Source organism: Monodelphis domestica, chromosome 1 (genome assembly GCF_027887165.1).
Source record: "Monodelphis domestica isolate mMonDom1 chromosome 1, mMonDom1.pri, whole genome shotgun sequence".
Classification (NCBI taxonomy): domain Eukaryota; kingdom Metazoa; phylum Chordata; class Mammalia; order Didelphimorphia; family Didelphidae; genus Monodelphis; species Monodelphis domestica.
The window spans coordinates 613707585-613720746 of record NC_077227.1 but is presented as its reverse complement, the minus strand read 5'-3'; the positions used below and the strand labels follow the sequence as shown (position 1 = coordinate 613720746).

At 37.7% G+C, this 13162-nt stretch overlaps 1 protein-coding gene across 1 annotated transcript; it reads left to right on the top strand.

Moving 5' to 3' along the window:
• The first annotated feature begins 1479 nt into the window (after positions 1-1479).
• SMIM26 (small integral membrane protein 26) lies at positions 1480-11483 on the top strand. The gene is made up of 2 exons (XM_056813852.1): positions 1480-1731; positions 11161-11483. The coding sequence occupies exons 1-2, from the start codon at positions 1614-1616 to the stop codon at positions 11325-11327; spliced, it is 285 nt and encodes a 94-aa protein (XP_056669830.1). The 5' UTR covers positions 1480-1613; the 3' UTR covers positions 11328-11483.
• The last annotated feature ends 1679 nt before the right edge of the window (positions 11484-13162 follow it).

The window sequence follows — 13162 nt, the reverse complement described above, 5'->3', positions numbered from 1 at the left end:
TATAATAAACCTGAGGGCAGCTGGGTAGCTCAGTGGATTGACAGCCAGGCCTAGAGACAGGAGGTCGTAGGTTCAAATCTGACCCCAGACACTTCTCAGCTGTGTGACCCTGGGCAAGTCATTTGACCCCCATTGCCTAGCCCTTACCATTCTTCTGCTTTGGAATCTACATAGTATTGATTCCAAGACGGAAGGTAAGGGTTTAAAAATTTAAAAAAAAAAAAACCCTGTTCATCCAATAATGAACTACTTCCAAGTCTCATGTCCAATTATTGTATAAGAAATTTTAAGAATTATTGATATCTTGTTTTTGTATCACAATTCCCCCATGTCCCTCCTTTCTCTCTTCCCAGAGTCATTCTATATTACAGATATGTTTTTCAAAAGAGAGAACCCCCCCTCCCACCCCAAGCAAAATCAAGATGTTGAAAAAAATCTGACTATAACATTCCATTTCTGCTGCAAAAAGATTGGGGGAAATTTTCTTATATCTCTTCTCTGGGGCCATGCTTGTTCTTTATGCTTTGAATATAGTTATAATTATAATATACATATATACATATATATATATAATATAAAATATGCCACAACTGCTGCTAGAATTTTTTTTATCAATTACCTCCTTGAGATCAATGGACTCTAGGTCAAACTATTGATGTTAATCACTTTTTTGCATAATCCCAAATTTCTTTACACAACCTTTCCAACTTTGACTATTGCCATTATCTTAGCCAATTTAACACATTAGAGACTTGGAATATTCTTTAATTTTTTGTTTTATTTTTATTTTCATTTTCAAATCCCAAATTCCTTCACTCCTTCTCCCATTGATTGAGAAGGCAAAATATACAAATACTCATACATATTGTAGTAAGGGAAGAAGAGAAATGGGTTTGCAACATGTGAAAGAGATTTCTCTTCTTCCCTTATTACAATATGAAGTCATGGAAAACATTTCCACAATAGCTATGTTTGGGAAAGAAGAAAAAAAACAAGAAAAACATTTTAAAAATTTCAATCTACTTAAATCTGCTAGTTCTCTTTCTGGAAACGAATAGCACTTTTTATCTTGAATCCTTTAGAATCGTGTGTCCTTGTATCTATCAGAGTTACTAGATCATTCACAACTGATTTTCTTTACGATACTGTTAACGTGTAAATTGTTTCCCTGGTTCTGCTCACTTCACTTTGCCCCAGTTTTAAGTTTTTAAGATTTTTCTGAAACCACTTCATTCATCATTTCTTACAGCACACTAGTATTCTGTATATTATTTTCTGAGAGCATTAGGATGTAAGCCTTTCATCCTTTACAAGTGTAATCCCAACACTCCAGGCACATATTTAATAGGCGTTTAATAAAAGTTCCTTACCACATTAATGACTTTGCGTTGTTTTGCACGCAACTGTCTTCGAAACTACATTTCCCAAGATGCAACAGAACGCCCAGCACAGTCCAGTCATCCTGAAGGTGTTCATTGGCAGGGAGCTCCGCCAATTAGGAAAGTCTGGAGCTGACGGCTTCTGCGTCTTGGCTCCCTTGAAGGCTAGGGCCCCAGGCCTCTGTTTTCTACCCGACTCTTACCTGGACGAGGTTTCCGGTGCAGAGCGGCGTTATGAAGGACATCGCAGCCTCCCTGTGGTACCGGCGGATGTCCTTAGTCTATGTCATCGGGGCTTGGACCACAGCCACCTCCCTTTTCCTCTCCAGCTGGCAGCGAAAGGGGGATTTAGGTACCTACTGAAGGCTTCCGGGGTGGCCCCATGGGGAGGAAGGAACCGAGGGCTTCTCTTGGATTCAGGGAGACCTGGGTTTAAAACCTGCCTCTGACGTTAATCAGTGGTTGTGCAGCCTTGCACAACTCACCTCTCCGAGCCTCAATTTCCTCATCTGCAGAATGGGGGGTGGAGGAGAGGAGCTGCTTCATTACGGGCTCGTGTGTTAATGACAATAAAGCCCAATCCTTCCCTGCTCCTCCTCTCCCCTGGGCTCCGAGGCTCCATATGTTGGGGCTACCCACGAGCTATGATGAAGAGCTGGCGTTACCCCTCTAAGCCGGGAGTGGGGGATGGGGGTGGGGTTGCCGAAGTGGATGGAGCATTGAGTTTGGAGTTAGGAAGGCCTGAATTCAAAATTATCCTCAGACACTAACATTGTAACCCTGGAAAGTCAACCTTTGCACCAGTTTCCTCATCTCTAAACTGGGGGAAATAATAGCATCTGCCTCCTAAGGCTGTGATGAGGATCAAGTTATAATTATAAAGCACATAGCACTATTCCTGGTACATAGTAAGCACTATATAATTGTTAACTATTATTTTTCCCCCCTTTAAACATTATTTTATTTGGTCATTTTCAAACATTATTCCTTAGAAACTAAGATCATTTTCTTTTCATTCCCCGCCTCCCATAGCCGATGCGGGATTCCACTGGGTATCACATGTGTCCTTGATTCGAACCTATTTCCATGTTGTCGGTATTTGCATTAGGGTGTTCATTTAGAGTCTCTCCTCAATCATATCCACTCAACCCCTGTAGTCAACAGTTGCTTTTCCTTGGTATTTTTACTCCCACAGTTTGTCTTCTGCTTGTGTTTTTTCTCCTAGATGCCTGCAGATTGTTCAGGCACATTACACCGCCACTAATGGAGAAGTCCATTACGTTGGATTGTACCACAGTGTATCAGTCTCTGTGTACAATGTTCTCCTGGTTCTGCTCCTCTCGCTCTGCATCACTTCCTGGAGGTTGTTCCAGTCTCCATGGAATTCCTCCACTTTATTATTCCTTTTAGCACAATAGTATTCCATCACCAACATATACCACAATTTGTTCAGCCATTCCCCAATTGATGGGCATCCCCTCATTTTCCAATTTTTGGCCACCACAAAGAGTGCAGCTATGAATATTCTTGTACAAGTCTTTTTACTTATTGTCTCTTTGGGGTACAAACCTGGCAGTGCTACAGCTGGATCAAAGGGCAGACAGTCTTTTATTGCCTTTTGGGCATAGTTCCAAATTGCCCTCCAGAACGGTTGGATTAATGTCATTAACATTAATTAATGTCTCTACTTTGCCACATCCCCTCCAGTATTCATTACTTTCCTTTGTTGTCTTGTTAGCTAATCTGCTAGGTGTGAGGTGATACCTCAGAGTTGTTTTGATTTGCATCTCTGATTATAAGAGATTTAGAACACTTTTTCATGTGCTTATTAATTGTTTTGATTTCTTTATCTGAAAACTGCCTATTCATGTCCCTTGCCCATTTATCAATTGGAGAATGGCTTGATTTTTTGTACAACTGATATAGCTCTTTGTAAATTTGAGTAATTAAACCTTTGTCAGAGGTTTTTATGAAGATTGTTTCCCAATTTGTTGCTTCCCTTCTGATTTTAGTTACATTGGTTTTGTTTGTACAAAAACTTTTTAATTTGATGTAGTCAAAATTATTTCTTTTACATTTTGTGACTCTTTCTAAGTCTTGCTTGGTTTTAAAATCTTTCCCTCCCCAAAGGTCTGACATGTATACTATTCTGTGTTCGCCTAATTTACTTACAGTTTCCTTTTTTATGTTCAAGTCATTCACCCATTCTGAATTTATCTTGGTGTAGGGTGTGAGGTATTGATCCAAACCTAATCTCTCCCACACTGTCTTCCAATTTTCCCAGCAGTTTTTATCAAATAGTGGATTTTTGTCCCAAAAGCTGGGGTCTTTGGGTTTGTCAGAGACTGTCTTGCTGAGGTCATTTACCCCAAGTCTATTCCACTGATCCTCCTTTCTGTCTCTTAGCCAGTACCAAATTGTTTTGATAACCACTGCTTTATAGTATAGTTTGAGATCTGGGACTGCAAGTCCTCCTTCCTTTGCATTTTTTTTTCATGATTTCCCTGGATATCCTTGATCTATCAAATGAACTTAGTTATGGTTTTTTCTAATTCAGTAAAGAAATTTTTTGGTAGTTCAATGGGTATGGCACTAAATAAAAAAATTAATTTGGGTAGGATTGTCATTTTTATTATGCTAGCTGGTCCCACCCATGAGCAATTAATGTTTTTCCAATTGTTTAGATCTAGTTTTAACTTTGTGAAGAGTGTTTTGTAGTTGTGTTCATATAGTTCCTGTGTTTGCCTCAGCAGATAGATTCCTAAGTATTTTATATTGTCTAGGATGATTTTAAGTGGTATTTCTCTTTCCAATTCTTGCTGCTGAGATGGATTGGAGATATGTAGAAGTGCAGATGACTTATGTGGGTTTATTTTGTATCCTGCAACTTTGCTAAAGTTGTTGATTATTTCGAGTAACTTTTTGGTTGATTCTCTAGGATTCTTTAAGTAAACCATCATATCATCCACAAAGAGTGATAGCTTGGTCTCCTCATTGCCAATTTTAATATCTTCAATTTCTTTTTCTTCTCTAATTGCTACTGCTAGTGTTTCTAGTACAATGTTAAATAATAGAGGTGATAATGGGCATCCTTCTTTTACGCCTGATCTTATTGGGAAGGCTTCTAGTTTATCCCCATTGCAGATGATGTTTGCTGATGGTTTTAGATATATAGTGTTTATTATTTTTAGGAAAGGCCCTTCTATTCCTATACATTCTAGTGTTTTCAATAGGAATGGGTGTTGTATTTTATCAAAGCCTTTTTCTGCATCTATTGAGATAATCATGTGATTTTTGTCAGTTTGCTTGTTAATATGGTTCATTATGTGGATGGTTTTCCTAATATTAAACCATCCTTGCATTCCTGGTATGAATCCTGCCTGGTCATAGTGGATGACCCTTGTGATGACTTGCTGGAGTCTTTTTGCTACTATCCTATTTAAGATTTTTGCATCTATATTCATTAGGGCGATTGGTCTATAGTTTTCTTTCTCTGTTTTTGACCTGCCTGGCTTTGGGATCAATACCATGTTTGTGTTGTAAAATGAATTTGGTAGAACTCCTTCTTGGCTCATTCTGTCAAATAGTTTGTATAATATTGGGATTAGTTGTTCTTTGAATGTTTGATAGAATTCATTTGTGAATCCTGGGGATTTTTTCTTAGGCAGTTCTTTGATGGTTTGTTCAATTTCTTTTTCTGATATGGGGTTGTTTAGGTCATTTATTTCTTCCTCTTTTAGTCTAGGCAATTTATATTTTTGTAAGTATTCATCCATATCACCTAGATTGCCATATTTGTTGCCATATAATTGGGCATAGATGATTGCCTTAATTTCCTCTTCATTAGAGGTGAAGTCTCCTTTTTCATCTTGGATATTGTCAAATTGGTTTTTTTCTTTCCTTATTTTAATTAGACTGGCTAGTACTTTGTCTATTTTATTTGTTTTTTCAAAGTACCAGCTTCTAGTCTTATTTATTAAATCAATAGTTCTTTGACTTTCAATTTTATTAATTTCTCCTTTGAGTTTTAGGATCTCTAATTTAGTCTTCATCTGAGGATTTTTAATTTGTTTGCTTTCTAATTTTTTTATTTGCATGCCCAATTCATTGACGTATGCCCTTCTTGATTTGTTAATATATGAACTCAAGGATATAGATTTCTCCCTGAGTACTGCTTTGGCTGCATTTCATAGGTTTTGAAAGGATGTCTCATCATTGTCATTTTCTTCAATGAAGTTATTAATTGTTTTTACGATTTGTTCTTTAATTAACTGGTTTTGGAGAATTGTATTGTTTAAATTCTAATTAATTTTTGATTTACCTCTCCATGTTCCCTTACTAATTATTATTTTCATTGCATTGTGATCCAAGAAAGTTGCATTTATTATTCCTGCTCTTCTGCACTTGTTTGCAATGTTTTTATGCCCTAATACATGGTCAATTTTTGTGAATGTACCATGTGCTGCAGAAAAAAAGGTATATTCCTTTTTGTCTCCATTTATTTTTCTCCACATGTCTACTAACTCTAATTTTTCTAAGATTTCATTCACTTCTCTTACTTCTTTCTTATTTATTTTTTTGGTTTGATTTATCTAGTTCGGATACAGGAAGGTTCAGGTCTCCCACTAGTATAGTTTTTCTGTGTATTTCATCCTTGAGCTCCTCTAGTTTCTCCTTTAGAAATATGGATGCTATGCTGTTTGGTGCATACATGTTGAGTACAGATATTTCCTGATTGTCTATACTGCCTTTTATCAGGATATAGTTACCTTCCCTATCTCTTTTAACTAGATTTATTTTTACTTTGGCTTTGTCAGATATCATGATTGCGACTCCTGCCTTCTTTTTAACAGTTGATGTCCAATAGATTTGGCTCCACCCTCTTACTTTCACCCCATGTGTATCTACCTTCCTCATGTGTGTTTCTTGTAGACAGTATATGGAAGGGTTTTGGATTCTAATCCACTCTTCTATTTGCTTGTGTTTTATGGGTGTGTTAATTCCATTCACATTCAGTTATGATTACTAGCTGTGTATTACCTAGCATTTTGAGTTTCTACTCCTGTTCCTGCCTTTTCTTCTTTCGCTATTTCCTTCTACACCAATGTTTGTTTTTAATTAGTCCCCCTAGTTCCCACCTTTATTTTACTTCCCTTTCTACTCCCCTCCCTTCTTATTCCCCCACTTATTTTCCCTGTAGTCTTTCTAAAATTAACCCCCAGACCCCTCCCTTCCTTGTAGTGCTTCCCTCCCCACCAGTCCGTTTTTTACCCTTCTACTCCCCTATAGGGCACAAATCTATTCTCTGCACCAATGGATTGGATTATTCTTCCCTCTTTGGGTCAATTTCAAAGCATGCAAGAGTTGAGTATTTCCTATCTCCGACCTCTTTACCCTTCCAGTGTATTGATGTTCTCCCCCCTCCCACCATCAGCTTCTTTGTGACATATAAGTTTACCCCCATTTGTTTCTTTTACCATTTCTTTTAATATTAACCTATTTTTTAGCTCTAGTTATATATATGTGTATATATATGCATACACATGTGTATGTATTTATGCATGCATATATCTATATACCTATTTATGTCTTGTCCTTTCATCCTATACAGTTTATCACTGTTTCCTCTAAGTGTACTTCTTTTTGCTGCCTAGATAATAACAACAGTTTTTAAGAGTTACCAATGACCTCTTTTCTTATAGGGATACATATCATTTTAACTTATTGAGTCTCTTAAAAAAATTTTTTTTGTTTTTCTTTTTTCCCTCTTTTTTAATTACCTTTTGATGATTCTCTTGAGTTCTGTGCTTGGACATCAAATTTTCTGCTCAGGTCTGGTCTTTTCTTTATGAATTCTTGGAATTCTTCTATTTTGTTGAATGACCATACTTTCCCCTATAAGAATATAGTCAGTTTTGTTGGGTAGTTGATTCTTGGTTGTAGACCTAGTTCCCTTGCTTTCCGGAATATCATATTCCATGCCTTTCGACTTTTCAGTGTGGGTGCAGCCAGATCCTGCATTATCCTCACTTTGGTTCCGTGGCATCTGAATGACTTCTTCTTGGCAGCTTGTAATATCTTTTCTTTGGTCTGATAGTTCTTGAATTTGGCTATGACATTGCTGGGTGTTGTCAGTTGGGGATTAAGTACAGGAGGTGATCTGTGGATTCTTTCAATCTCTACTTTTCCCTCTTGTTCTAGGATATTGGGACAGTTTTCTTTAATAATTTCCTGTAGTATGATGTCCAGGCTTTTTATTTTGTCATGGTCAGTGATTCTTAAATTGTCTCTCCTTGAACGATTTTCTAAATCTTCTTTTCTAAATCTTCTGTTTTGTGAATGAGATGCTTCATATTTCCCTCAATTTTTTCATTCTTTTGGTTTTGTTTTATAGTGTCCTACTGCCTTGTGAGGTCACTTAATTCTAGTTGTTGTATTCTGGTTCTTAAAGACTGATTTCAACCCTGGCTTTTTGGTCATCCTTTTCTGTCTGGTCTGCTTTTCTTTGGAGGTCATTTTTCATCCTCTTTACCTCGTCTTTTATCTCCTTTTTCTCATCTTTCATCTTCTTCACCTTATTTTTCATCTCCTTTGCCTCATTTTCCAGCTGTTTGATTTTGGCTTTCAAGACACTATTTTCTCGTTTTAGTTCAAGTGCCTCTGTTTCTAGATGACTTATCTTAATTTTTAAGTTCTTTTCCCAATTGTATTCAGCCTCTCTTAATTGTGTTTTGAGTTCTTCCACAGCCTGTATCCAATTCGCTGGGATTTCTGATTTATCGTTTGCTGATCCCTCCCCCTCTGTTTTGTTCGCTCTTTGCTCGTTACCTGTACAGAAGCTGTCTATTGTAATTTCTTTCTTCTTTTTCTGTTGTTTGTTTGTGTTCACCCCTTCTTTGCTCCCTGTATTTGTCTGTGTCCTTGCTCCTCTCAATTTTTTTTTTGTTTTGGGGAGGTCAGTCTCCCCTCTTGGAGCTTTGTCAGATCTCTTGGTACAGTCCCTTGGGGAGCAATGTTGGCTTCCCTGTCCTCTGAAGGCTTTTGATCAGATTAAGTTCAATTGGATTGGGCTGTATGTGCTCTGAGGCCAAAGACTCCTGGAAGGCTGGAGCCTCCCAGGCTCTCTCTAGTTCTCTCCAGGTGCTTCTCTGCTGCCTGCATTCCATGCTTTGAGCCTGGCGCAGCACAGTCTACAAGGTATACTAGTGCCTTTGCCCGCCCTGAGGTTCCTGTCCTTGAGGGAGGCCCTGTACTCTAGGGGGGAGGGGTCCTGGCCTCCCTGAGCTCTGAGAACTCCTGATAGGATTATGTTCAACTGGGTTTGGTCTGGATGTGCCCCGAGGCAAAAACTTTGGGTGAGACTGGAGTCAGATGGAAGGACCCAACCACAGGGCTCTAGGCTCTTGGGTCTCTCTCTGGCTGCCTCCTTGCCGCCTGTGTTGGACGCTCTGAACCTGGCCCAGGTTGCTCTCAAGGTACACCCTCCAGATCAGCACCTTTGCCCACCCAGAGGTTCCCGCTGCCGCTGGGGCCTCAGAGCTCTGGGTTAGAGGGGAGGGATCCTGGGATCTGCCTTCTGCCTTCCCCTTAGCCCCAAGTGTTCTTGGATTCCGGCTTTTGGGGGGCATACCTTTTGAATTGAGTCCAGAAGGAGGGTTCCCTGCTTCTGTCCTGTTGTTAAGTTTGAATTTCAGTCCCCAAAGCACTGCTGGGCTTGTACCCCAAAGAGATAAATAGGAAAAAGACATGTACAAGAATATTCATAGCTGAGCTCTTTGTAGTGGCAAAAAATTGGAAAATGAGGGGATGCCCTTCAATTGGGGAATGGCTGAACAAATTGTGGTATATGTTGGTGATGGAATACTATTGTGCTCAAAGGAATAATAAAGTGGAGGAATTCCATGGAGACTGGAACAACCTCCAGGAAGTGATGCAGAGCAAAAGGAGCAGAACCAGGAGAACATTGTACACAGAAATTGATACACTGTGGTATAATCCAACATAATGGATTTCTCCATTAGTGTTAATATAATGTCCCTGAACATTCTGCAGGGATCTAGGAGAAAAAACACTAGCCACAAGCAGAGGACAAATTGTGGGAGTAAAAACACCGAAGAAAAGCAACTGCTTGACTACAGGGGTTGAGGGGACATGATTGAGGAGAGACTCTAAATGAACACTCTAATGCAAATACCAACAACATGGAAATGGGTTCGAATCAAGGTCACATGTGATACCCAGTGGAATCCCGCATAGGCTATGGGAGGGGTGGTGCGAGGGCGGGGGAGGAAAAGAAAATGATCTTTGTTTCCAAGGAATAATGTTTGAAAATGACCAAATAAAATAATGTTTAAACTGAATTTCAGTCCCCTAGAAGCATTCAGTTTGTGATCGGTAAGGAAGGGTTTTCAGAGGTCTGAAATTTTGCTGCTTCTAGGCAGCCATCTTGACTCCGCCCCCCAATTTTTAACTATTATTATTGTTAATTTCCCAATATACACTTGTTTCAGAGATGCCGAGAGAAATACATTCACAGTATCACAAATTTAAGAAACAATAGATAATTTCTTTAAAGGTAATGACAGAAACAAGACAACAAATTAAAAAGGAAGTTGGATGTAGCCAACGCAGTCCTGAGAAGAAAATTTATATATTTAAATGCTTTAAAAAATAAGAACACATTGAGAAAGTGGGCATTAAATTAAAAGAACTAAAAAAAAATGCCCAGAGGACCAGTAACTTAAGTGTTAAAAAATCAAAACAAAATTCCTGTGAGAGATATATAATAATTATGTTAGTTATAAGGATATGCATAAAGAAGTTGACATCAGTAAAAATTAACTCCCTGCATTTGCTACTAGTTTTTGTGGAAAAGGACTTGGTGGCCTTAGGAAAAATAGTTTGGAAAAACATTTGCTTTTTAAATTAGGCTTAAGTTGTTAAGGCCTTAGTTTTCTGGCCTACAAACAGTATGTTGGAGTAGATAAACTTTTAGACTCTTTCCAATAAAAATCTATGATACAATGAACCAAAATATTTCCCAAAGAGTGGTTTATGTGTTTACATGTAGTATCATATATATAGTGCTAGATTTTTTTTTTGTGTTAAAAAGGTTTTTATGATTTTTTTCCAGAAAAAAATTGTTATATAGGATAGCTCTCTGGGAGGGGTGGGGAAAAAGGATACATTTGGAAATTTGGGTTGTATAAAAACAAAAGACAGTGTTCGCTCTCTCCATATGTTTGGGTGTGTGTATATGTATACATATATATGTGTATGTATATGTGTGTGTATATATATATATATATATATAATTTACATAACAGAAAGTTTAGTAGAAGCTGGGAACTGCTCTCTTTTAAGTTTGGTGAACCTAATCCAAATGAGCATTCCCAGCCTTTCAGTACGGTAGTAAAAGACAATGAATTTCAGAACTTGAAAGGGGCTAAAGATTGGTTTAAAGTAGTTTTGCTTCCAATGTGACAATTATTTACCATCTCATATGCCTTTTAATTCACAAGCAAATTCTTTTATGGCTCCTGATCAACCAATATAGTCTGAAGCATAAGGTTTGGAGAAAAATTGTCCAGCCTTCAGGAGTATTCACATGTCCTTCCTTTACTTATCAAATAATTACATGTGGAAATTGTAAATATTAGTAGCCTGAAGATACATATACAATATTGGCGTTATTCTTTAATAGAATGGTAGTTTACAATCTATGTTGTATAGTCTCATTTTATGCATTTGTAATGACTGAGAATTATAATTATTTTCTTAGCCAAAGAAGAGGAATTTAAAGATGAAGTCCCTGTTGAAAAGCCTGAACCCAGAAGAGGATTTTATGTAGAAACAATAGTGACATATAAAGAAAATTTTGTTCCATATTCTACTAGACTCCACAACTACTGGAAATCATGGAGTAGTGGTCCTGGTCCATCAGAATAATTTATAATGCTGAAATCAGGATTCTGGCATGATGAATAAATATGATGGAAGAATTGACTTAAAACTTTGTTTGTTTAAAAATATATAAATGTATCACATACATCTCTGATTGTACTGTAATGATACACAATAAATACTTTCCTTGAGTCACCTAAATTTGTATTTCATTGAGATATGCATCTGTAATTATGCCGGGTAAATGTAGAAGTAGAATTTCATTAAGCTTAGTGTCTTGAAAATGCATTTACTGTAACTAAATTTCTTTTATGATATAGTTATAGTTTATAGCTTAATAGGTTGTTTAACACTTGATGTAAGTACCTCTTAATCTTCTTTTCCAGTTATAACAACACTGGCTAGGCTATGTGAGTATGTGGTAAGTATGTTCTGGATTAGATCAGAAAGCCTTCAGTGAAAAAGACCAGGTACCATATTACTTAGGATCTTTTAGTACTTCAGTAGATTAGGGACAGTGAGGGGATTGGTGTTATTCTAATTTGAAGTCTTTATAGACTACTCAAATGGTATTCTAACCCTTCCTCCCTAACTGCTGGGTATTTATTTTTTATATATTTGTTCTATAAGCTCCTTGAGGACATGGATTGTTTCTTTTTTAAAAAATCTGTATTAAAAATTAGAAAATAAGGGGATGCCCTTCGATTGGGGAATGGCTGAACAAATTGTGGTATCCGTAGGTGATGGAATACTACTGTGCTCAAAGGAATTTCATGGGGACTGGAACAACCTCCAGGAACTGATGCAGAGTGAGAGGAGCAGAACCAGGAGAACATTATACACAGAGACTGACACTGTAGTAGACTTCTCTACTAGCAGCAGTGCAATCATCCAGGACAATTCTGAGGGACTTATGAGAAGGGATGGTATCCACATCAATGAGAATTATCAGAATAGAAACAAAGAAGAAAAACAACTGCCTGATCACATTGGTTGATGGGGATATGATTAGGGATGTAGACTCTAGATGATCACCCTAGTGCAAATATCAATAATATGGAAATAGGTCTTGATCAATGACACATGTAAAACCCAGTGGAATTGAGCATTGGCTACAGGAAGGGAGTGAGTGGAGGGGGAGGAAATAACATGAATCACATAACCATGTAAAAATTTCTTAAAAATAAAAATTTAAAATAAATAAGTTATATATAAAATGTTAATAATATGGACTAAACTTCAAAAAAAAATCTATATCCTCAGTACCTTTGAAACATTTTTCAAAATGTACATCTAGAAAACCAAAAGGAAGCAGAGGTAAGCCGTGTAGTTCTGAAAAGTAATATGCAGAATTTGTTGTATGGTAATGGACAGTATTTATATAGTGTTTTAAAATTTGTAAATTGTATTACAAATGTTATCTTATTTTATCCTTACAACTTTGGGAAGTAAGGAAACTCAACTCTTCCTGACTGATAGAGTTCAGTGCTCTGTCCATTATGTGTTCTGGCATCACTTTCTCAGGACCAAGTTTGCTACATCTCCCCCTCAGGTGTTAGGGTACTATGAGGGATTTGAGTGTATCTTATCTACTGTGGGTTAGTTATTTTTCAGGCATTTCAGTCATGTCTGATTTCATGATCCCAATTGGGATTTTTTTTTTTTAAAACCCTTACCTTCTGTCTTGGAGATAATACTGTGTATTGGCTCCAAGGCAGAAGAGTGGTAAGGGCTAGGCAATGGGGGTCAAGTGACTTGCCCAGGGTCACACAGCTGGGAAGTGGCTGAGGCCAGATTTGAACCTAGGACCTCCCGTCTCTAGGCCTGGCTCTCAATCCACTGAGCTACCCAGCTGCCCCCCAATTGGGATTTTCTTGGCA